At 37.3% G+C, this 24,616-nt stretch overlaps 1 protein-coding gene across 2 annotated transcripts in view; it reads right to left on the bottom strand.

The window, feature by feature from the left end:
• Positions 1-14,995: 14,995 nt before the first annotated feature.
• Positions 14,996-24,616, bottom strand: part of cadpsa (Ca2+-dependent activator protein for secretion a) — a gene marked incomplete at both ends in the record, with an annotated part of 183,268 nt that continues 173,647 nt past the window's right edge. For both annotated transcript variants that reach the window (XM_079241905.1, XM_079241906.1), the window contains 2 exons: positions 14,996-15,166; positions 20,282-20,386. In XM_079241905.1, coding sequence (XP_079098031.1) covers positions 14,996-15,166; positions 20,282-20,386 — 276 coding nt within the window. The remainder of the gene's footprint in view (positions 15,167-20,281; positions 20,387-24,616) is intronic.

Raw genomic sequence — 24,616 nt, 5'->3', positions numbered from 1 at the left:
CTATTCTATTCTATTCTACAGTGATTTCATTTTTAAATTTTTTTTCAAGTATGCACTGAATGACTAAAAAAATATCTTGTTTGTGTCCACTAAGAGAAGAAAGTCCTATCTTTGAACACGTTGCCATGGTAGTTATGTGAAAACTTCACATGGGACTGCTCAGGAAGACGGAGACGATTTTTTTTGCACACCATGCCAGCAAAGAGAAGCTGCCATGTCCGTTCAGAAAGGTGTGTTGTGAACTGATTGACCAGAATTCAGCGTAAGTCTTTTTGTCAGCATGAGTTTCCATCCTGATGCCCTGCATGCAGTTTTTTCTGTCATGTCCTCACCTTGCCTCTTAAAGACCACCTCAACACCCCTCACCCTCCCCCCACCCCCCAGCTATGTGGCCTGTCACTTTGCCTCACCTCTGTCACACTCAAATACTCACATTTCTTTTACTGTTTGCAAGAAATGCTCATTGCCAGCTTTCATTCTCATTTCCTTGACACTAACTCAACCCTGTAGGTGGATTTTATCAGAGCAGGACTCGACTAAGATTCTGCTGGAATGAAAATCAAATGGGCTTTAATAAATTAGAAATTAGATTGATACTGAAACGCTCATTATGTTCATAAAAACTCCAAGCTGTTCTGTGGTCTACTATACATGTATATAGATTTAAAACATCTCTACATTTTCAGAATGTGGATGTGAAGATGTTCAAGGAATTTGCCTAGACAAAGTATAATATTAATTGGTTGGAAAAAGTGACTCATAAAGCGAAACTATGAATTTATTGTCTGTTTAAAAACATGTATGGGAGTGAAAGATTTGTTACATATGATCTAAGAGCCAGGGGTCACTGTGTGCACAGGTTTGCTCTGGGACATTGCCATTATGTATTGAAACAGGGCGTTATGCTGGAACCGAAAGAGATCTGAGATTATGCCATTACTTTGAGCTCAGGGAGGTTGAAAAAGAAAACCACTTTTTGTTGTTGTTTGTGTTGTAACTTAAAAAGTAGTCTGACAAAGTGACAATACATGAAAGTCTGTATTAGAGAGTAATATGTTTCAATGTCTTTTTCATAACCAAGTATTTGCAATATTCAGTTTTAAATATAAGTAAAACTTGGAATAGAAGAAAACAGGCAACTTATGCAAGTTAGTGGCTCTGAGGAACTATTTTCTTTATATTTTTCGTTATCTTTAGATCGTGTAAATATATTGTTTATATTTTGCTGGTGTGTCAGTGTGAGAGAAGGTGTTGTTTAAAAATGTGTCTGAATATTGTATATATATTTATATACACACACACACACACACACACACACACACATATATATATATATATATATATATATATATATATATATATATATATGTATATATATATATGTATATATATGTATATATATATATATATATATATACGTATATATCTATATCCATTCATTATATACACTATGAATCAAAATTTTCAGATTGGATTTAATGGGAGAGTGTGTCCAAACTTTTGACTGGTAGTGCATGCATGTAGAAGCTCATCCTTTTAATCACAGTCAAAATCCAGAAAGTATTTCTTGAGGACAGCCTCAGTTGTCAGATTATGACACTAAAATGATAACAAATGAATTGATAAATAGATATAGCACAATAAAGTCCAACCAGATCAACAGGGAGTAACCCGTTTCTCATCCGCATACTATTCTCTTTTTGGCTTTGTTACTGTCATACAGGACCATTATTTTTGTTCTTTCCAGACAGACGTAGAACTTTATGTTTGCTTGTTCATCTTTTGCTGCTTCTTATTGGATATCATCATCAATAAGCTATTTGATTGGTGGAAAGTGTGACAAGAAGTGGCTAAATTAGTAACACAGAACTGATATATTTTCATTATGAAAAGGGATTAATAAAGGTGTTATAATGGATCAGCCATTGTGGATGAAACTACATGTTGCTGCTGGATTGTAAACCATCTGGATGGGAGATAAATGCATGGGGAACTTCCAAAGATCACCAAAAGCAGGGCTGTCCAAATTCGCTCTGTGAGAGCCGCTGTCCCGCAGGTTTTGGATGTTTCCTGCTGTCCTACACTAAAATCAAATTGATGGGTCAACATGCTTGGGCAAAACTTGACAACAAGCTGCTGACAAGAGCCATTTGGATGAGAATATAAAGTTGTTGATATTAGCCTTTAACTCAACTGGGGGAGATCTAGTGAGTTAAAGGGTTAATGCGCTTCACTTTTGCACGTTTGGTTTTGGCTAAAATGCTGGTGCTGAAATGTGAAGCATGTCCAGACAAGGAACTGAACATCAGAAAATACCTGAAGAGGAGACGCAAAAAATGAGATCACAGATGATACACATTCAACCAGTTCCTTCACATCCTCATAACTGAGCAATTCATCTCCAATCAATAAGAAAAGATGACCTTGTGTTTAAATCTACTTGAATAAACAAAGAGGCAGAATTAATATAGAAATTAGATCTTTTTTTCTGCTCCGAAGGGCTGAATACTGAATGTTGACCCAGTAGTTTCATTTCTGGACCAGTGGACAGTTAATGAAGCTCTACTGGTTTAATTTGCATCATATGCAATTCTAATGGATCTCCATCCATGTATAGTATGTATATCCTCCAGGTCAGATCTAGACTCATCTTGCTGAAGATCTTCTGGGCAGTCAAAATAAAAAATGGCAGGAGTCAGAGGTTTTGAACACTGAAGTGAATTCGGAATAAATTCCAGTCATGTCTACAAAGAAGTGAGTGGTTCAGGGATCAGGGCGTATATGGGAGCGAATATGTAGACTATACATGCTTATCCAAGTTCAGTTCAGCGTCACTTAAAGGTCCATTTGACAGGACCAGCTCTGGCCTATTTGGCCCCTGAAGGTGCAACAGCTGCAGTGTTATTGTTGTGCCTTTAACCAGTCATTACCCAGAAAGCTTTTTCATTTGTAACATTAAATGTATATTCAACTGTAGTTTGATTAACATGGTTAAAAACAAAAACTTTGCATCAGGATAGACAGTTATGACAATATATTATTATTTGTATATATATACTGTACATATTTATACATGCAGGGTCTTTAGGCTCGATCAACCCACCATCTAATTGGTAGACGGTAGACGGTGCGAGCAAAAATTATTAAGAGCCTTAAACAATAAAAAAAATTGTAAAATATTTGACTTTGATAAGATTTGGTTCATGGATGGAAAATGAGCCACACTAAAATGATATCTAAAGAAAAAAAAAAGAAACATTTGGCTGTAAAAAATATCTTATAAAAAGAGATATTGACACTGACAGTGGGGCTGAGGATTATGTCCTGACATCCATATTATAATAACACTGGCCTTAGCAGTCCCACTACAGGACTGTGTTACAGCTGATCGCCATATGGACTCCAAACAGGGAAAACAGCTCAGAGTAATTGTCCCTCCTGACATATAAGACAATATGCCCTTATTTTTTGCCCGAATAATGTGTGAGATTGCTTTAAACTGTAAGCTACTACTTCCATGGAAAAGATCTAAAATTAATCAGTAGGCTTGTTGTTCGCTCTTTAAGCCACAATAAGAAGGTTTTGGTGCATGGAGAGGGAAACATAAGAGGCTTAAATGCGTGCGTTTATTAAAAGGATCTGACATCTACCTGCCCTCTCAAATGGTAGGCAATTTGGACACTTCTGGCATGAAAACCAGACATGCAAAACAACCTGGCATGGCTTGAATACTGTTTACCTTAAAAATAAAAACCTTTGAAAACGGTTGTAGCCATATGAGCCATATGCCTCTTCAGGAAAAATAGCAGAACAATTTATTTGGCTGCTTGGAAGTCTACACATCGGCCGATTTCCTTCCTCATTTAATATTCCTGTTGCCATTATCCACATGTATCCCATCAGAGATGGCTTGATGGGCAGAATGAAATGCAGGACTCCCCACAGCACAGCAGCAGCCTGTCGGCGCTACAACGAAAGGCCAGTTCTTGCTGTGATGGTCAGTTGGAGATTCTTTTTTATTTTGATACAGTCATCTTTTTCCATTTCCCAACTTGATTGGAGCTTAAAAGCAAAAGCAGCTCAGATCGTGCCAGCATAAATCTCCAGGTCCATTAATCCACCCTGGTGTCGTTTCTCACACAGAACTGCCCAATTGTGTCTGGATATTCTCGGGGAAATTAAATGAGTGATACTCAGATGGAGTACACCGACAGCGCAGATTGGATGTTAAAATAGGTAGGCTGCTTTGTGCCCTTGCTGTTGATTATTTTTCTGAGTACTGGATATGAAGGAATACATAACCTCTATAGAGACAATTAAGGTCGAGAGCAGAGGAAATTCTGTCAGTTTGATGCAAAACGCTCCTCCACATTTCTGTTCACTCTCACATCCTTCAACATATTGATTAGGAATCAGTCGGACAAAATATTCTTTTACAGGGAAACAAGTGAAAAGTAAACACAGAAAGACAAACACACACCTACAGGCAAGCAACGTGTGATCCACTTGTTTCCACATGAGTTTGATGTGTTTCACATGTGTTTTTTCCACATTTTCACATGTGCATGTAAAAAAATCCACATGTATGTGATCCAGATGTGTGTCACATACTTTTTACACGTGTTTCACACGTGATCCAAATGTTGGAAACTACATCGTCATCATGAGAAACATATCTGGAAAGATGGTTTTGGAACATTTTCATGTGATTCACGTGTGCTTCATTCATTTTTCCCACATGTAGAGACTTTGTTTCAGAACATTTTGGCTCTTCAACATCATGGCTTTTCAACCATGTCGATAACATTTAAAATATGACCGTGGTAAAGAGGTAATGTACTGTTAGATGGGCTGCAAGAAAAAAATGTGAAAAAACCAAGCGGCAACCTCCAGTGGATAAAAGTGAAGACTATGTGGAAGTGCCAAAAATTGCAGTTCACCATTGATCCACTAGGGGCTCCAAACAGAGCAAATCTCCACAGACTCCCGTGTTAAAAAGACCGAATTCACAGCAGAAATAAAACTGTTTCAGGATTAATAGGTCATGTTTACCTTCATGACAACGATGGAGGAAGTAAATCTTTTATAACTCCATTGTTTAGAGATAATTTAATCTCGAAATTCAGCATAATTAGGGGACAAATGTAGCACAACCGTGGTTTTTAGCCAGATAACAGCATGATTTAGCTTTAGCCCGCTTACCTCAATTAACTGGTTAGCTCCTGTTAGCTCCGGGCTAGCTCAGTTTATTAGATGTCAATAATTCAACCCACATGCTCACAGCGCCTCTCTCAGCACTACCTCTGTGCCATTTTTGTATTTTCCGCGAGAGACGGCACACATGATGCTGCCAAGATGGCGGCTTAGGAACCACCCAATGAGCTTCAATTCAGCTCTTCAGAAACCCACGCGTGACATCATGGATGCTCCGTCCATCTTTTTTATACAGTCTAGAGGAAAAACAGGAAAAACTAACTGTTAAATTCCATAATAAGATCAAGATCATAACTTTACATAGAAGTGACATTTATTAACTTATTTAGGTTTTTTTTCATAAGGACATTTTAAGTTGACTAGTTAGGCCAGCTTTCATGGATTAGTCAGTTCACTGTTACATCATCATCGCATCGTCAGTAAGAAATGAAAAATACTCTATCCCAAAAGGGATAATTTAAAATGTTTATGAAATGCTTTTAGTATGTTCTGTATGCATGTAAACATTTTTTTATTTAGTTTATTTATTTATTTTGTCTGCTGTAGTGTCTTTCCACAGTATGTAGATGAGATGCTGGGAGTGAATCTGGGCTGGCTATATCTAGAGGCTCTTTCTATGGGGCTGCTGCTAAACACTGCACTCTTAGCAGCATGCCCTTTCCACTTGGTCTTTTTGCTACTGAAGTAAAATTTCTGTGAGGGTTTAGTGACCACGCTGCTCTGGTCTGTTGCTATCAGTGAAAATTCCAGCCAAAGAAAATTAAAAAAGATCTTGAATTTTTCTGCTTCTGTCAGCAAAGAAAGGTTGGGAGGTGGAGGCTAGGTGATTACTCCTGGGCTAAAGCTGGAGCTAGCTAAAGGTTAGCTCCTTTCTTGTCCACAGCAATGGTGAAGCAGACATGGGACTACACATGGAAAATCTGAGGTGTTTCTTGACGAAACTTTTAGCATCTCACAGCTAACTTTCTCTGCCCCAACCACCTTGCTCTAACTCAGACCTACCTGTGTGCGGACCAGCTGACTGCTGTGTCTCTCTGTAGCTCACCCTGAAAGGGTCCACATGGTTTTTTTAATACACACTGCGATGCGTATGATCTGTGCAGTGAGACGCAACACACCTTCAAACAAAAATAGCTCAATATTACAAACTAAAATTGACTTTGTGCACAGTTTTAACTAATTAAACACTAACTGTCAAGCACATTCCTGTTTTTATGTTAGCTGTGAGAAAAAGTAGCATATATGACAATACTGTACATATATATATATATATATATATATATATATATATATATATATATATATATATATATATATATATATATATATATATATATATGTGTGTACAGTATTGTCATGTAATGTACAAAAAAAGTAGCATATATGACAATACTGTACATATGTATATATATATATATATATATATATATATATATATATATATATATATATATATATGTACAGTATTGTCATGATATATATATATATATATATATATATATATATATATATATATATATATATATATATATATATATATATATATATACTGTATATATTGAGCATTGTTGGCTGTTTAACTTCAGTCGTCACATTACATATACATTGTTTAAGCAGTTGGAAAGATCATGCTGTATGAATAATGCTACAACTACATATAAAAACATGAATAAACATGCAGCATTCCCTTGGGAGTTTAGCATTTTTTTCAAGCAGTGAGGCTTTATTTGATACCGTTTTGAAAAAAGAAAACGAGACTTTGTGTAAATACCACAAGACTTTGTGGTACTTCTGCGAGACTTTACGGTTTCCTGCAAGTTATTGCCCTTAAGTTTTGTACATGAAAAACAGTGCAAAAGCCATTACGAGATTTTCTCATTGTTTTCCCACGGCAATAATGTGTGTAAGTGTATTGTTTGGTTTTATTTTTGCTAACACATAAATTTGTCTTAGACATCACTGATTGAATTATTTTGTTATTCATTCTTGATTGTGTGCTAACAGCTAATGCTAAATATAGCTTCCTGTTAGCCAGCTAATCTGAGTGGCAGTTCCCGGTCAGATATTCAAGCTGGGGAAGGTAATCTTGCTTAGAGACATTTTTTTTTTTTACTGTGGGTGAAGTAGTTCCTCGTTCTGATAGTAGTCTGTACATTTTTAAATCATGAATAATAAAAAATATAGCTAGACCCCTCAGTTTATTGTAAATCTGTAAAAACTCTGACCAATCAAAACGTTCGGGCCGAATTGAATTTGTTAATTTTTTATAGTTTGTAAGATTCTTCACGGCTTGGAAAATGCAGAAAGGATTTCCCGACCTGGCTCGGTTTATTTACCTCCTCCCGCTAAACATCCGAGAAAGAGAAAATTGTTGGTGAAAAAAGATGCGAACTAGAAAAGCACTGGGAGAGCGCAAACCTTCGCCACGGCATTTAAAAAGTTCTTGGATCCAAACGGTGATCTGGATCACCACCAAAATTAAATCAGTTCTTCCTTTTCTCATTCCCAACAACTTGCAAAAATTTTATTAAAATCTGTTCACCACTTTTTGAGTTATCTTGAACACTAACAGATAAACACTGGTAAAAACACAACTTCCTTGGCGGAGGTAAAAAAAAAAGCCTTGAATCACTCAAGAAGCAAAACCAGAGGGGGAGGAGCAAAGACAGGGCGCCCCAACGTTACCTACCCCAGCTTTAAGCTTTGTTTTTCTGTTGTTTTCACAGTTTTATTCGATCATTTCGCTTGTTATGACACTGAAATAAAGAAGCGAGATGCTTACATTCCTGGCTTGGGAGATGTGAGTTTGGCTTGTTGTTTAATCTGTGTCACGCCCTGTCTTAAACTCACAGACAGAGCAGTACACTAATTATTTATCACAAAGGGAGATTCTGGGTGATAGTTGTAATAACATCTATAATAATAGTAATAATAAAATAAGTTATGCTCTTTTTCTGTATTGTTACCTTTTAATCAAACAAAATATAATTTTAAGGTGTTGTGCATTTGCAAACATTTAAAACAAAAAAAAAAAATAATCTAAAAAAATATTTTTCTCCTAAACAATGGGGAATATTTGGAATAAATGACCTAATTTTTTCTGGAAAATTTTAGTTTTCTTTGAAAAGATCTGCTGGCAGTCTGATCTCCTTCACTCTTATCCAAAATCCTGTTTTTCTTATCTTCTAAGAAGGATTTGTTTATCCTCGTCTATAAAATAATTAAATGATATCCTGTCTCCTTTTAATTTAAGACAATATTATATCTAATCCTCCGGACATTCGTCTGGGCTTCCATATTTAGCTCTGGATTCAAATTTGGTCAGTGCAAATTTGATCTGTCGCAATTCTTTCAATCTCCTTCTGGACGGTAATTTCAGCTCTCAAGATGACGGATGTTTTAATCCACAACATTAATCTCAGACAGAAGTCTTAAGATGCTGTTGTGGAGGAGGGGAAGAGGTCATGGCCACGGATTAACAAATATGTATTTTTGCAGTCTGCCGACACAACGTTATCGTCCACTGTAGATTTTTTTTTTTTTAAACGCTGGGATCTGATTTCAGCAGGTTTACCATTAAAAAAACACAACAATGAATGAGTCAACAAGTTTTTTTTTCCACATATGCTAGTCATCTTTTATTCCTGCCAATGATGGGCGCCAGAAGCGTGGAACCCAACAGGAGCTACACACATGGAGAAAAACCTCCTCGGGGAGTGAATATCAGGAACATGCAGAACTTTCTCACATGATGGAACATTGGTATGAAGTACAGTATAGAAAACAGGTCACAGAAAGAAACCACAATAATCCAATAGAAAATGTGGAGAATCTGCATCATACATTCAGGGACGAAGCACACAGTACATATCAACAAAAAGTAAACAAAAATTCTAATAAATTCTGTCATTTTCATTAAATTTGAAATGAAACACAAAAGTTTTAGTTCAAACGTGTGTGTGTGGGAAAAAAGGGCTTCTTAGTTTATCGTTACAAACAGAAAAAAGTCAAAATAGAATGTGTGAACAACAGGTTTTCCTTTTACTTTAACTCAGGTTTAATTATTTTTGATTCTCAAATTCACAACTTAATCATCTCAAGGAGCATTTTAAAGATGGCTGTATACAGAAACATTCTGTATCAGTAAAAACTTATGACTGGTATTGTATGTCCAGTATTCATAGATGTTCAGATATTCACACAGTCTAGGATCCAACTGCACAAAACACATCCCATACACACAGGACAATAATCAATATAGTATTCACTTTAGTTTGTGGCTACATTTTCATATTTCATGCAAATAATGTGTATTTGTTTACAGATTAATAACATGAATGTTTGATTTAAATTCAGTCTGACTTAATTTGATAAGCTGTAACTTCATTACAGTAACCAAGATAAACTTTATCTAATACAACCCAACATTTCAGAACAGCATATTTTACCATTATGTACAACCCAAGTTTGAAGCGACTAACGAAATAAAAGTCAGGACAGTGAAAATAATGTAAACAAAACAGAATGCAATTATTTTTAAATGCCATCAACCCATATTTTATACCTCATAGAACATAAACAACAAATCAGATGCTGAAGCGGACATTTTACCATTTTATGGAAACTACGAACTCATTCTGAATTTGATGGCAGCAACACACCTGTATCAAGTTGGAATGGGGCAAAAAAATGCTCGAAATGTAACTGGTAAAAAAAAACAAAAACAAAAACAACTGGAGGAGAGTTTGACAACTAATTGGGTTAATTGGAACTTGTCAATAAAAACTGGGTATAAAAGCAACATTTCGGACAGGCAGAGTTTCTCAGATGTAGAGCTGGACAGAGCTTTACCAATCTGAGACAAACTGGTTAAATACTCTCTGAAAAAACGTTCCTCATATGAAACTGACAAGACTTTGAAGATCCCCGTAAACTAGAGCGTAATATCATCAAAAGATTCAGAATAAGGAGGAATCTCTGTGCGCACGGGATAAAACCAGACATGATTCTCTACTAGAAATCAATGCATCAGGAAATCAGGAAGCTCTATGTGAACACGGTCCGCCCTGAAATCCACCAATGCCTGTTAAAGGTCTACAATGTAAGAAGGAATCACGGTTTCAGAGGTATGACACTGCAACGGTAGTTATTGCGCAAACAGAAAACAATTTGTTCAGATGCAAAACAGGAAACTGCAGAGAAACAATGGATGATGGCATTTGCAAAAAACTGCATTCTTTTTTTTTTGTTAACTTTTTATTTGCAATCTTTTTTGGAATCACCCTCCAGAAGATGATTATTACTAATATTATTTGTTCAGCATCACTTATTTCATATCTTTGTCCCTAACAAGATGGTCTGGGCAGATTTATTATGTTTGAAATGTCAGAAGCAGATTAAAAATATTTGCTAAACTGCTTTTCTGTTGTTTATTATGTAATGAGAGGCACTTTGTTGGTGTGGATCTGGATGTTGTGGATCATCTGGATCTGGTCCAGTTCTGCTGCACTCAGTCTGTTCTGCACAGATTTGGCACAAACATTTACCTGGACTCATGAAATTCAAGTTTGGTGGTGAAAGGTCAAAGTGCAATGATACAAAACATACTTGGCCATACATTAATTAAAACAAAAACCAAACCAAAACAAAACAAACGATAAAAACATTTATTTTATCAGACTTAAGATCACCATTACTGATGTCACTGGCACTTTGCAGAAACACTGACACTAAAAGTTGGCTTAATTCAATATTTTTGTCATATTTCAATATTTTTCTCATGATAGAAAAATCTTTTTTGTTAAAATGTACTTCCATTCTTATTTTCTCACTAAAATCTTCTGCTATAATCAGATTTTGAGTTTAGGAACCTTCATTTTCATCTCAATTTACAAAATAAACTCTAATATTTTTCATTTTATACTGCAAAAAATTTGGGTTTAATTTAAATTTAATGTGCTTTATTATGCTAAACCATTTGTGTATTTAGTGTGGTTAAATCAATATTAATTTCCTGTGATTTTAGAAACAAGTATATATTTTTCCATGTACGTCAACATAAAGGCCACATGCACAGTTTGTTCCAAACCTTCTTTGCATTCAGGGCTGAAGCATGATAGCTGACTGCCTGCTGCAGATGCTACAGATGTGTTCTCACAGCTGGAAACACGACCATACTACTCTGGAGTGTTTGTTGTTGCACTTGCTGATGTTCTAAACCTCTTACATGGAAGCAGGCTGGATATTTGCCACATGAAGTCAGGAAAAATGTAATGGACATTTGCATTCTCAAATGTGGCCTTTGTGGAACATCTTAGGGCTGCACGTACATGTGACGGCTGATTACAGCCGAGGAAATGCAGAAAAAATTCTGCAAGCATGATACTAGAGAGTTAGGGCATTTTCTCAAATGTTTGTTGATTAATTGCCCCTAAATGTTTATATGAAATTAAAGATTACAATGCAGCACAAGTGTGAAGTTTTTCAGGACAAAACCAGAGGAGTGACAGAAGTTCGTCTTACTTTATAATTTAGTCAAAGTGAACTAATAAGTTTGTTTTTCTTGTAGGCTGCCCATCCAAACACAAAGTCAACACCTGGATTTAACTCAGCAAACAATCTGTTATTCTGACGTTAATCTGCTTCAGAAAGGTGAAATTATTATGTACTGAAACTACTAAAACTGGGTTAAGAACTATCCAAAGCATTAATAAACCTTTGGAGGCAGAGCTCTTTCTAGCTCTGTGTGGGTTCAATGCAGAATGCTATTTGGAGGCGCCTTGTTTGCCCAACTATGATGGAGAGATACCCAATCCTATAGATTCACAGGCATCAAACTCTTGTCTTCAAGGGCTGCTTTCCACAATCATACATGTTTCCACACTTCAACATACTTGACTGAAATTAATGGGTAATAGTAAGAAAGTTGACAAAATGTTGTTAAATCAATTAGATTTAAACCTGGTGTATTGATCAGGGACACAACAAAAACCTGCAGAATAGTAATCCTCAGGGACCGTAGTGTCACACTCCTGCCTTAGATTACCCAACATGCCACAACCTATTAGATGTCACTCAGAGTAAACTCAGAGCTGCTGCCACATCAGTCCAAAGTAAACACCACTAATCCTCGTGTTTATTAGTCACTTAATAAAAGCAAGTAGGCTTATTTTTTGGACATTTGAAATATTAAATAAAATATTAAATAAATAGTTTAGCCCACTTCTAATTTGAGGTCTATAAAACATAATGAATGTATAAGTGGTCAAAAGTGATCCTGTCTGTGCAAAAGTGAAATGTAATTTAATTTTAGTCAACTTTTATGAAGCAAACACATCTTTGTTAGTGAACTGGCATTTATCTGTGGCATGCTGAGGGAAGTTAATAAAAGTTGGTAAAGAAAAACTTTTTTTTTGGAAACTTTTGGTAAGGCTGTTAATTTTTTTTATTTCGTCAGATATTTGTCATCGTTTCATTTAGGCTGCGTTACTAAATAAATGAGTTTATATTATCTGATCAAAATGTTGCCCTGATAAGAGCAAACAGTATTACATTTCACAATATCTCCTGGATTAGTCGTTTATTGTCAGCAGCAGCAACCCTTTTCTCTTTTACATTGACAATAACTGGCCTGACACATGTTACCAGTTGTGCAACGTTAAGCTGGACGGCAACATAGAAACGGTGAATTTAATGTCAGGGAGTTGACTGTTTTTCTCATCATCTGGGAAAGATTTGTTTATCCTCTTCCTCTTCAATCAAATAATTAAATTGTATCCTACCTTCTTTTAATTTCAAACATTATATCTACAACACTAAAATGTTATCTTAAAAACTGTTACCCTCTGCTCTCTGATTGGGCGATGTTCTGCCCCAATGCAAACACACCGCCATTAACGGGCGAACAATCTCAATCACCGCTTCCCCCAGTGTCACACAGACACAAATCTTCATGATGTAAACTCTGTGTTTATTGCAGTCCCGCTTTTTGTCTCACAAATAAAGTTGGAAAAGCAAAGAAATACAGAAATTCTACCAGATTTCTTTGACATTGAAGAAAACAGCCTGATTTTCATCTGATCTGCTCTGACATGCACAGAAATGCCACCTCAGAAGGTCTGGCAGAAGGTCGACTTCTGGTGTTTTCCTGGATGACTCTACAGCATGAAATAGCTTAGCAGGAAAGATGGTGAGGAGCCCTCAGAAAAAATCTTGAATGATGATGATCAGCAATCACTTAAACGTTTTGCTAAGTTGGATGGTTATAAAAACACCAGTGGAACTAAGGACTGTGTTTAAAAGTGAAATGCTGCCGTAATCAAAGCTAAACATGGTCCTCCTGCAGGTGCTCCCAATGATTGTCTGCCGTGTTTTTTCTTACAGAACCTGTAGGATGTTTTCAGTTTCTTTGCAGGTATAACAGCTGGCTGTCTGGCTTTGTTTGTACAGGTTGGACTTATCAGTTTTGTTTTTGTCTTTTTATTATGTCTTTATCCCCTTTTCCCGCTTTTCATTTAACCCTTTAAAACCCGATCTAAGAGAAACGGGGAGAAATATCCCGTTTTTAAAATCTTAAAATCTTTATTTGAATTATTAATAAATGTAAGATAAAAATAAACAGCATCTATTTTGTATTTTTACTATTATGACTGTGATAGGTCAAAATTATTGAAGTATAATCTTCTGCTTTCTGTTGTGGGGCAAGAGACAAAGTATTGGATTGTGTACAACAGGGTTTTTAGCAAAGTTTGTACAATAAAGTCATGCGAAACGTCTCATGAACTGTAAGTATAAAATATGATACATGTAGCTCTACAGGGTTAAGTGATTCTCTTCATTTAGTCACTTAATTATACTGATTCAAAGAAGCCACATATTTATAAAGCCAGGAACCCCATCATTCTGCTGCTGGACAAGAGGAGGTAAAGAAAAGAAAAAAAAGGTCCAATACTGTATAAGAGTGTGACTGTTTTTGTTTTGATAGGCACCATATTTTTGTACTTTATCTGGTGGGTTTATTTTGTAGAATTTTTTTAGCTATGAGTTGTCTCCAAAGAACAGACCACAGCAACACAGCCTCCATGTTTGACACTAGAATAACTAAAACTCTTCCGAGTGCTGGAGTTTTTATTCTGTTACTTCTGGAAACTGGTTTAATGAGCTAACAGAAACCGTTCATTTCCATAAACATCTGCATCAGGTACTTGAATTCTTTGAATGGGTGGAGTGTAAGTGCAGAAACGGATGCTGTGTGCATACTTCAGAATGTGAAGAAGTCCTTTCAGACATTAGTAAACTTGCTTTTGGAGAAGTCTCATGGGACCTGGGCTTCTTGTTTGACTTGATCAACACAGAACAACATGAGAAAAAACAAACAGGTTGTGAAATTCTTACTGAAGCTGTTGACATGTTGACTGTAGTACTTAAATGTTCTGGTGATGTTCCATAAGGATGACGTTAGTATAAAACATTAACAAACACATTTCTGCACTACTTGGCCTGTTCTGAAAAGTTGTTCTCACATTGACACCAAACCAGTTAGAAGTTAAAGCTGAATGAACATAAATGGAACAGACTTAGTTCAAGTTTATAGAAAAAAAACTATATATTTTCCTCTCGTATTATTAACAGAAATGTAAGATGTTACATCAGAGCGGAAGAAACAAGTTGGACGTCATGACAATCTGTTTTCACCTCATGAGAAGGCTGTGTGGGTTTTCAGGCAGTGAACCTCACCCAGTGAAAAGTTTTGACATTCTTGTCATTATCAGGCTGTTCTGATCTAGTTGTCGTCATCTTCATCGCTATCCCTCATGGAAATGCCTTGCATTCCTCCCTCTCTTACAGATGCAGTGGCTTCCTCCAAGGTCAGGCGGTTTCTCACGGTTTCGTACATCTTACTGTTCAGTGTGGAGTCCAGCACTCCTTGAAGACGGAAGTCACGGTACTTTTTCTGTCACAGAGAGAAGAATAATCCTGAGTTAATACAGGTATTATAAAGTATACGTTCTACCACTGATGCCAAAAAAACAACGTGCTAAGGGAGACTACTGGTCTGCTGGTGTGTGACAGGCTATTAATGATGTAGTCAATGGTGCCAACCAGACAACCAGGTGATGTTATGGTCAGGTTTGTAGGCTTCAAACTGAGCATGTTAACTCGCTCCACCACCTGTACCTCTCTGTCTCCAAGTTGAGCCACCACTTTCCTTTAGAATTGCCTTAATTCTTGGTGTCATAGATTCAACAAGGTGTTGAAAATTTTGCTCCATATCGACTTGATGTCATCACGCAGTTGCTGTACTTCCATGATGAGAATCTCCCGTTCCACCACACCCCAAATCTGCTCTCAGACACTATATGTATCAAATATGATACATTTGGCTTCATAGGGTTAAACCATGCCATGTTGGTACTAATGCATCTAAAGTGTGCCAAGATAATCTCCCTCACACCATTACACCACCAGCAGGCCGAGCTGTTGATCTAAGTCAGGATGGATCCATGGTTTCATGTTATTTCCACCATATTCTGAGCCTACCATGTAAATGTGGAGCTGGAATGGAGACTCAACAGACCAGGAAATGTTTATCCATCTTCCATTGTCCAGTTCTGGTGAGTGTGTGTGAATTGTAGTCTCAGTTTCCTGTTCTTAGCTGACAGTAGTGGCATCTGCTGCTGTAGACCATCTGCTTCAAGGTAAGATATGTGCAGAGATATTCTTCATACCTTCGTTGCAGAATGTTTTGGTTGCAGAAATAATTTTTTCTTTGACTTGTTGGATATTTTCTCTTTGTAGAAAGAGATGGTTGTGTGTTAAAATTGCAGTAGCTCCAGTAGAGTAGACCAACAACCTGGCCACTTTCAAAGTGACTTAAATCCTCTCTCTCATACTAATTCTCAATTTGAATTTCAGAAATTTATCTTGACTATATGTATTGAGTTGTTGCCATGTGAGTAGCTGGTTAAATATTTGTGTTAACAAACAGGTGAACACAGTAAACCTGTTGGATGTTGGATGGTGAGTGCACCTGCCTCAAGTAACAAATCTGATCTAGAGTCTGATTTTAGAAAACTTGAATAAATAAAGATCTTGTAAGAGTTCACATTTGAATAACTTAGGAAAGTAAGTAAATTAAGTAAAGTAAATTTTATTTAAATAGCACCTTTCACAGACAGAAGTCACAAAGTGCTTCACAAAAAAGCAAAATACAAAAATAAAATACTTATAAAAAGATACAACAAAAAAACTGTATATAAAAATAGACACAGAAACTGCTGGTCATAACACCCCTAATCTACACAGCTGGGTATGCCTGCCAAAACAAGAAGGTTTTAAGATTGCACTTAAACACATCAACAGACTCAAGCAATGTAGGGAGGGTGGAAGATCATTCCAGAGCCTCGGCGCAACAACCTGAAAAGATCGGTCTCCTCAGGTCCTAAAACGAGAACGAGGGACCATGAGTAAGTTTTGATCCAACGATCTCAACCTCCGCATGGGGGTATATGGACACAACAAGTCTCTTAAGTAGGAAGGGGCCTGGCCATGCAAGGCTCTAAAAGTGAGCACCAGGATTTTGAAATTCACACGAAAAGAGACAGGGAGCCAATGGAGAGTTTTCAGAATTGGCGTGATATGAGCCCTTCGGTTGCATCGAGTCAGCAACCGCGCAGCAGAATTTTGGACCTGCTGCAGACGAGACAACTCTTTTTTGTTTAGACAAGAAAACAAACCGTTACAATAGTCTAAACGAGAAGACACAAAGGCGTGGATAATCATCTCGAGCTCACCTTTGGATACCATTGTTCTAAGTTTAGAGATTTTCCTCAGCTGAAAGAAACAATTTCGAGTGAGCTGCTTTGAGTGATGCTGTAATGACATTTCCTTGTCAAAAATTACTCCAAGATTTCTGAGACTTGACTTACAAGATAAGCTGTGAACACTCAAATACTGTTTGATCCCTGGAATAGCTTCATCAGGGGCGATCAACAACACCTCAGTTTTTTCTGAATTAAGTTGAAGGGAATTTGCGCCGAGCCATTGTTTGATTTGCACTAGACAGTTCATTAAAGAGTTCAGTTTCTGAATCTCCGAAGCCTTAAAAGAACAGTACAGTTGAATGTCATCAGCAAATAAATGGTAGGAAACATGATCAAACTCCTGAATAATCTTTCCTAAAGTGAGGACATAGAGCAAAAACAAAATTGGACCCAAAACAGAGCCCTGTGGTACTCCACACAGAAGATCAGCAGAGTCAGATAGAATATGGTTAGCTGAGACACTAAAACTCCTGTCTGATAAATAAGATGAGAACCATGCTAGGACAGAGCCAGACAGTCCGACCAAGTCATGTAGTCTTGTTAGCAAAATCTGATGATCGACAGTATCAAATGCCGAGGAGAGATCTAACAAGACAAGTACCGTGCATTTCCCAGAATCTGCAGACATCATAATGTCACTAGACACTTTCAGCAGTGCAGTTTCCGTTGAATGATGTTTGCGGAAACCAGACTGGAAAGTGTCAAAAATGTCATATTTTTGCAAGAAATGCAGCAGCTGCTCGGAGACCACCTTCTCTAAGATTTTAGACATGAATGGAAGTTTTGATATTGGTCGGTAATTCTTAGGATCTGCGGCATCCAGATTTGATTTTTTAAGTAGTGGTTCAACAATGGCATGTTTAAAAGCACTGGGAAAAACACCAGTGGTGAGTGACAGATTGATCACTTTAGTAACCCAGGGGCCAATGACATCAAACACTTTTAAAAAGAGTTTAGAAGGCAGCACATCAGATGAACTAGAAGACGGCTTCATTTTGGTGACCAGAGCTGAAATTTCAACCTCCGTCACTGGTTTAAAAGAGGACCACTCCTGGAGAACAGGCTCATTAACAGGGTTACAACTACTGAGCACTGAAAGACTGTTCTTAATGTCCTGAATTTTGCTAAGAAACACTTTAAGAAAATCATTGCTATCAGCTTTGCAAAAAACAGGAATAACAGGAGCAGCAGGACAAACAATAGAATTTATGGTGTCAAAAAGCACTTGAGGTTTCTTCTTGTTTGAGATAATCAACTGCCGAAAGTAGTCAGATCTGGCAGTTTTTATCATTTCATTTAAAGACGACACCAGTTCCCGGAGGTGCAATCGATGAACCTCAAGTTTAGTGGACTTCCACAGACGTTCAGTTTTCCGACATAGCCGCTTCAAATTCCGAATACTGTCATTTATCCAAGGAGATGCAGATTTTTGAGACACCAGAGTAGATTTAACAGGCGCAACCAGATCTAAAATTTCTTCACAGTGATTGTTCAAACAATTTATAAAATTGTCAACATTGTCACATTCCAAAAACAGTTGTGGATCAAACATGGCAGAGAAACTACCTGCAGTATTCTCAGTGATAATGCGTCTCTGTGATCTGACCACAGAAGGCGCAGGCTCAGGTGCAGAAAGCAGATCAAATAAAACACAACTATGATCGCTCACATGGACATCCTCCACACTAAGGTTGGCAACGTTAAGGCCAAGTGAAAACACTAAATCAAGGACATGACCTTTTTGATGTGTAGGGACGGAGACATGTTGCTCAAAATTAAAAGTTTCAGTCATTGTTAAAAGTTCCATTGCTTGGCAGGAAGTGCTGTCATCAACATGCAAATTAAAATCTCCCAGAATTAAAACATTTTCCAACTTTATAATTGAAGATAAAAAGTCACTAAAATCATTTAAGAAGACAGCAGCAGGACCAGGAGGACGATAAACCAGCACACAATAAAACGAGTGTGAAGAGCCAATTTTCCACATCGGAGACTCAAAGGAAGAGTAGGTTTGAGAGTCCATCCCTTTGCAGGTGAAGCTGTCTCTGAAAACCACAGCAAGACCTCCTCCTCGACGGGAGGGGCGGGGCCTCCCAAGAGCAGAGCAACCATCAGGACAGAGTTCATTCAAATGAACGAACTCCCCTTCTCTTTGCCACGTCTGCGTAAAAAACAAGAAATCCATATTTTGCCTGGTAAAAAGATCGTTCAAGGCAAAAGACTTGTTAGCAATAGAACGTGCGTTCAGTAGACCAAGCCGAGTCAATGATGACGTCACAGACGACGTAGCCGGACGCAACGGGATAGGTCGGAGACACGACAGGCAATCACGTGATGTCCAGCTGATCTGGGAGCTCGCATGCAGGATGTCCAGTGTAAACACAGGACGACGTGATGGCTGTACATCCCAACGATCATAATTCCAGTAACGGACAGGCTCCAGATGACTGGCCAAAGAGCCACAGGAAGACAGCGGCGAGAACGCTCCGTCGCCACAGCAGGCACCGCGGAGAGGGATCACACGCAAACACCTGGCCCGGTAATCTTAGCATTAGCACTTAGCATGAAGTAGCTATTGTAAAAAGTATTTAAATGAGTAATTAAATGATGTTTAATTTGATTACATGGCGGTTGTATTATTATATGCAGAAGTTACTTTTGGAATATGGCAGTAGTAGTATCTATTTTCAGTACATTTTTTTCAGTACATAAGTCTGAACAAAGACGTCTTACCTGCTGCTTCACTCTGCTAAACGTCTTTTCAGAGTTTTACATCAGTTGGTTGTTTGCCCCAAAGAAGCATCAGATCTCTTGCCATATTGCACATACGAGACATCTTTGGCAGCAATATTTATGGAAAAATATGAATGATGACTCAACAGAACCCATATCACAGTGATATGTCTTATTTTGAAGGGTTATAAAATAAAAGCCTATTTTAAATCAGTTTAAACAGGTCATAAGTGTGCATTTTTGTTTCTGGGATTTCACATTGTGATCGTCTTTTCTTTTTGCATTTCAGGGGGAATAATGACAGACAGGCCAAACACATACTCACAAACTCAACATATACCTTCCACTCATGGGAAATAATTGAAGTGATTCTCAGAAAAAAAAAAACCTAGAGATGAGCTCTTATTGGAGTTTAACTACAGTGAATATTTACATAATGCCTGAAAACAAGATGGAAACAGTTTTCATGCATTTTGATATGTAGTTAAAATACAATTGCTGTGAATTCTCACTTTGACGATCCTGATGAGTATCTTCAACTGATAAACATGTAGCTGCAGGTCCATACGGTCAGTCAGCCATGTTCCTATCAGGTTCATTGTGCTGGTGTACCATTGCTGCAACAAACACAAACACAAGATACACATCAAAATGTAGCATTTGTAAAATTAGAAAAAAAAAATCACTAAATGAACTGATAAAACAATCCGTGTCATCCTCATATCATCTCTACTGGAACCAGATCTGGGTTTCCCAGAGCTATTGAAAACAGCTGTAATCAAACCTCTGCTATAAAGGGACAATCTAGAAGAGACAGAAATGAACAATACAGGCAGATCTCAAATCTTCTATTTTTGTGCAAGATAATTAAAAGAGACATTTTCATGAATTAAATTACTTTTTTTTTTAAAACACAGAACAACAGCTATGATGTCTTCTAGTCAGGCTTCAGACAGAACAGCAGCACTGAGATTGCTCTGTACCTCAGAGCTTCATTTGATACAGTTGACATTAATATATTATTTCAACTACTGGGAAGTTGGTTGGGCCTCCCTGGTGCTGGATTAAATTGGTTTAAAACATACTTAGAGAACATGAAGTACTTTGTGTCAATAGATAACTTTTACATTTGAGCAGACAAGAATTACATGTGGAGTTCCCCAAGGTCCCATCCTGGGGCATCTACATGCTCTTACTGGCACAGGCCATGCAGAATTACATTAGTTTCCATAGCTAAGCAGACAACATGCAGATTTATATTACAATGACACCAGAAGACTGTGCCTCTGCACGGGCTCTTGGTAAATGCATCGAGGAGGTTAATAACTGGATGTGCTTAATTTTTCTTTTGTTAAACAAAACCAAAACGTAGGTGACATTTATTGTAGCCAAAGAGAAACAAGTAAAGGTTCCCGCAGAATCTCATTCTATACACATAAAACCATCAATCAGGTCAGAAATCAGGGTGTAGTGATGGACTCAGACCTACATTTTGAAGACATCACAGAAATAACAAAGTCATCTTACTATAAACCTTAAGAATATAATGAGGATAAAAGATCTGATGCCACAGCAGGACCTGGAAAAACTAATTTATGCTTTCATCTTTAGTTGGCTTGAGAATTTGAACAGTTTCTTTCTATGCCTACCCTAAACCAGGGGCAGGAAACTTTGGTCTTCAAGGGCCGCAGTCCTGCAAATGTTAGGAGTTTCCCTGTTGTAACACAACTAACTCAAATCAATGGATAATTAGCAAACTTACGCAGAGTTAGATGTTATGTTCTCCAAAAGTCTGCTGTTTACCAAAATGCCACAAAAATACGTTACCTGCGTTTTGACCTTTTCACTAGTTCAGAATCCCTGTGCTGTGTAATGCCCCCTAACGGTGACTTTCAGTACTGAACTTTTTGGTTGCACCATGCTTGCGTTGTTTGCAGCAAGAATGATGTTGCTGAATATGTTGCATTGTACGTAAATATACAACATATACAGCAAGTATATCCCAACCCTAACTTCCTCTGCCCCCAACACAACTCTCATGTTGTGTGTCTCTCTCCTGCCTCGAGCACAACCCTTCTTAAAGGGGCCACAGTGTTCTTTTAGCACAGTGCTGTAAACAGCCATGTCATTGACAAATAACTCTTGCAATTATTTTTTATAAACATAATCTGGCAGGGCCCTGCAATGGACTGGCGAGTTGTCCAGGGTGTACCCTGCCTTTCACCCAAAGACTGCTGGGATAGGCTCCAGCTTCCCCGCGACCCTTCGTTGGATTAGGCAGTTAGGATAATGAATGAATGAATGAATAATCTGGCGGGCCACAAATTGTTGGTGGGCCAGTTTTGGACCATAGGCCACCAGTTGCCAACCACTGGTCTTACATCACAAACATTTCTACATAAGGACTACAAGTGATTTTCCATTAACGTTCCAACTTTGTTGTCAATTGCTGTTGTCTAAAATTAAGCTAAAAATTGATGATTGTCTTAAGACATTAGTAGAAATTTGTCTGCAATTAGGGATAAAAAAATAAACAAACATGTAAAATATTAAAAAAATGAAAATATGAAATGTTAAATAACAGTAAAAAGATAATTGCAGATTTGACCGTGTTGCCTTTACTCAGCATTTATGTTGCACAAAACAACCGAAACAACAAAAATGTGATATCTCACGGTTACTACATTTTCTGCTTGGATACCTTCTGCAAAGAAAATTAGACTTCATTTATACCATAGTCAGTGATAATTCTAACTCCAACTGGCGTGCATTATTTTCATATGCACACGTAGTTTGGCGAGTTAAACCATTGTAATATCACTCCGTTACAACCGTCACCATAGCAACATGTTAATCAACTGGTTCAGATCAACTGGATTTTGACAATGAATGAGAGAAACACTTGACAGTGGTTATTTAGCATAAACAGTACACCAAGGCCAACATAAAATAGTTCCTATACTTAGCATATTTAGCAAGTGTTGTAAAAAAAGAAATAAGAAAATTTGTCATAAGATTTTTACAGTGTGGGATCATGGTATAAGTTGATATGACATGACTATGATACAGACAACAAAGCGCTGCATGTAAGAAAAACGTAGAACATTAGACAACAGATCACACAAATCACTATTCATGCCTTATATTTTACATACACATTCATTAACCAGCTTATACAGTCAATGTGTTGTCCTGTGGGTTTAATCACCAATAACTACAGTTGATTAATGGGCTTTTTTATGCTGTGGATGTTTTTGTTGCTGTAACTGTTTTTTTCAGGTTGTCTGCATTTTGACAGGTGCTCCTTATGATTATACACTTTATTTTTCTTGAAGATGATGTTTCCTTACAGGTGTAGCAGCTGGTTGTCTGGTTTTTATGTTTAAATCAAACAGGTAATGCTGTTATTTTTTTGTCTGGTCTATCTAGACTTTTTCTTTTCTTCACTCTCCTATTGTTCTCCATTACCTCTTTGCTATCTTTCGGTCATGTTCTAGTCATATTGTTAAGCTACACATTTTTCACTCAGTGGTAAATGCACCAGGTCAGCAAAAGCTAAGGATGTTTCTGCTTTTCAGCCACTTCTCCTTTACCTCAGATTTAAGGGGTAATGGGTTGCAAAAATCTAGCCTGGGTTTATAAAGTCCTTCAAAATTATTTATATAAAAGTCCACTTTTATATGTAATTAGAACCAAATTGTTTTCCCTGATTGGAACTATTTTTTATTTTCATTTTAGATTATATATATATATATATTTTTTATGAAGCTAATGATTGCTTTAGTTTATATAACCAGTAGGTGTATGTGAACTTAAAGGATTACTAATGTACAGTATTTTGAAAATGTACTGTTACATTTTAATGAGAATTATGATAAAAAATATATTAACGCTGATTCTTCATGTTGCTGCAAATATATTTAGAATTGATTTCTTTCCTTTCTAAATCAGACACAAACACAGACCATATCCTGCACTCTACCTACAGAAGTCTTGAGACACTGAAGAGAAAAGGTCTACGTCCGGGTCAAGCTTTGTGGATTGTGCTTAGATGTCAGTGAAGATTGCAATGCTAAAGCCCTGCTTGGGTGAATCAGTGAAGCGACCTGGTGCCAGCAGCCTCTTATCTGTCACTGTGTGCCTGTGAAGGCTTCAGCGTGGCAGCAGGCCTGTGATCTCGCCCCGAGCACAACCTCCTGCTGAGAGGCCAGGCCTGGAGTGACTGATCCACTGACTGGCTGCTCTCCCTCCCTTCCACATCCACTCCTACTTCACTTCTTCCTTTCTGTAGACTTTGCACCATGTCATGCAGGTCCCATCTGTAGCCATTTTTTTTCCAGCAGCCATTTTGTGTTCATTCTGCTTATGTTTTCTTCTTCATATAGAATATGGCAGTGAATACACCCCCTGTATGGTCATTAGAATGAAGCACTGATCACAATATCAATTCTCAATTGGAAGTAAAAGAAGAGAGAAGAAAATATTCTAAAAAAAATAAAAATTTCTAAAGAATGACAAAATAAGGTCAAATCTGGAACAAATGCTCCGTATTCTAACTAATGGATCCCAGGTTGTGCTTCACAATGTTATTTCTCTTCATTCATTGATGCAATCATTCACATAACACTGGCTTTTTTTTATCTACCTCACAAAACAGTGACCTTATTTAAGGCAATCTGGAATTTACCACGGGATTACACAGCCAGCATGAATCATTTAATTTCATGAACATAAGCAATGAGTTTTCCATACACATATCTTATACACTAAGTGGGTATAGAGTAGATAAACACCACACAATGGTATGTTTTATGTAATGTCAGTTATGTCACATCAAGGTTTTTCCA

This window comes from Telmatherina bonti, assembly GCF_933228915.1.
Source record: "Telmatherina bonti genome assembly, chromosome: 6".
Taxonomy (NCBI): Eukaryota; Metazoa; Chordata; class Actinopteri; order Atheriniformes; family Telmatherinidae; genus Telmatherina; species Telmatherina bonti.
This window is presented reverse-complemented; position numbering and strand designations above follow the sequence as displayed.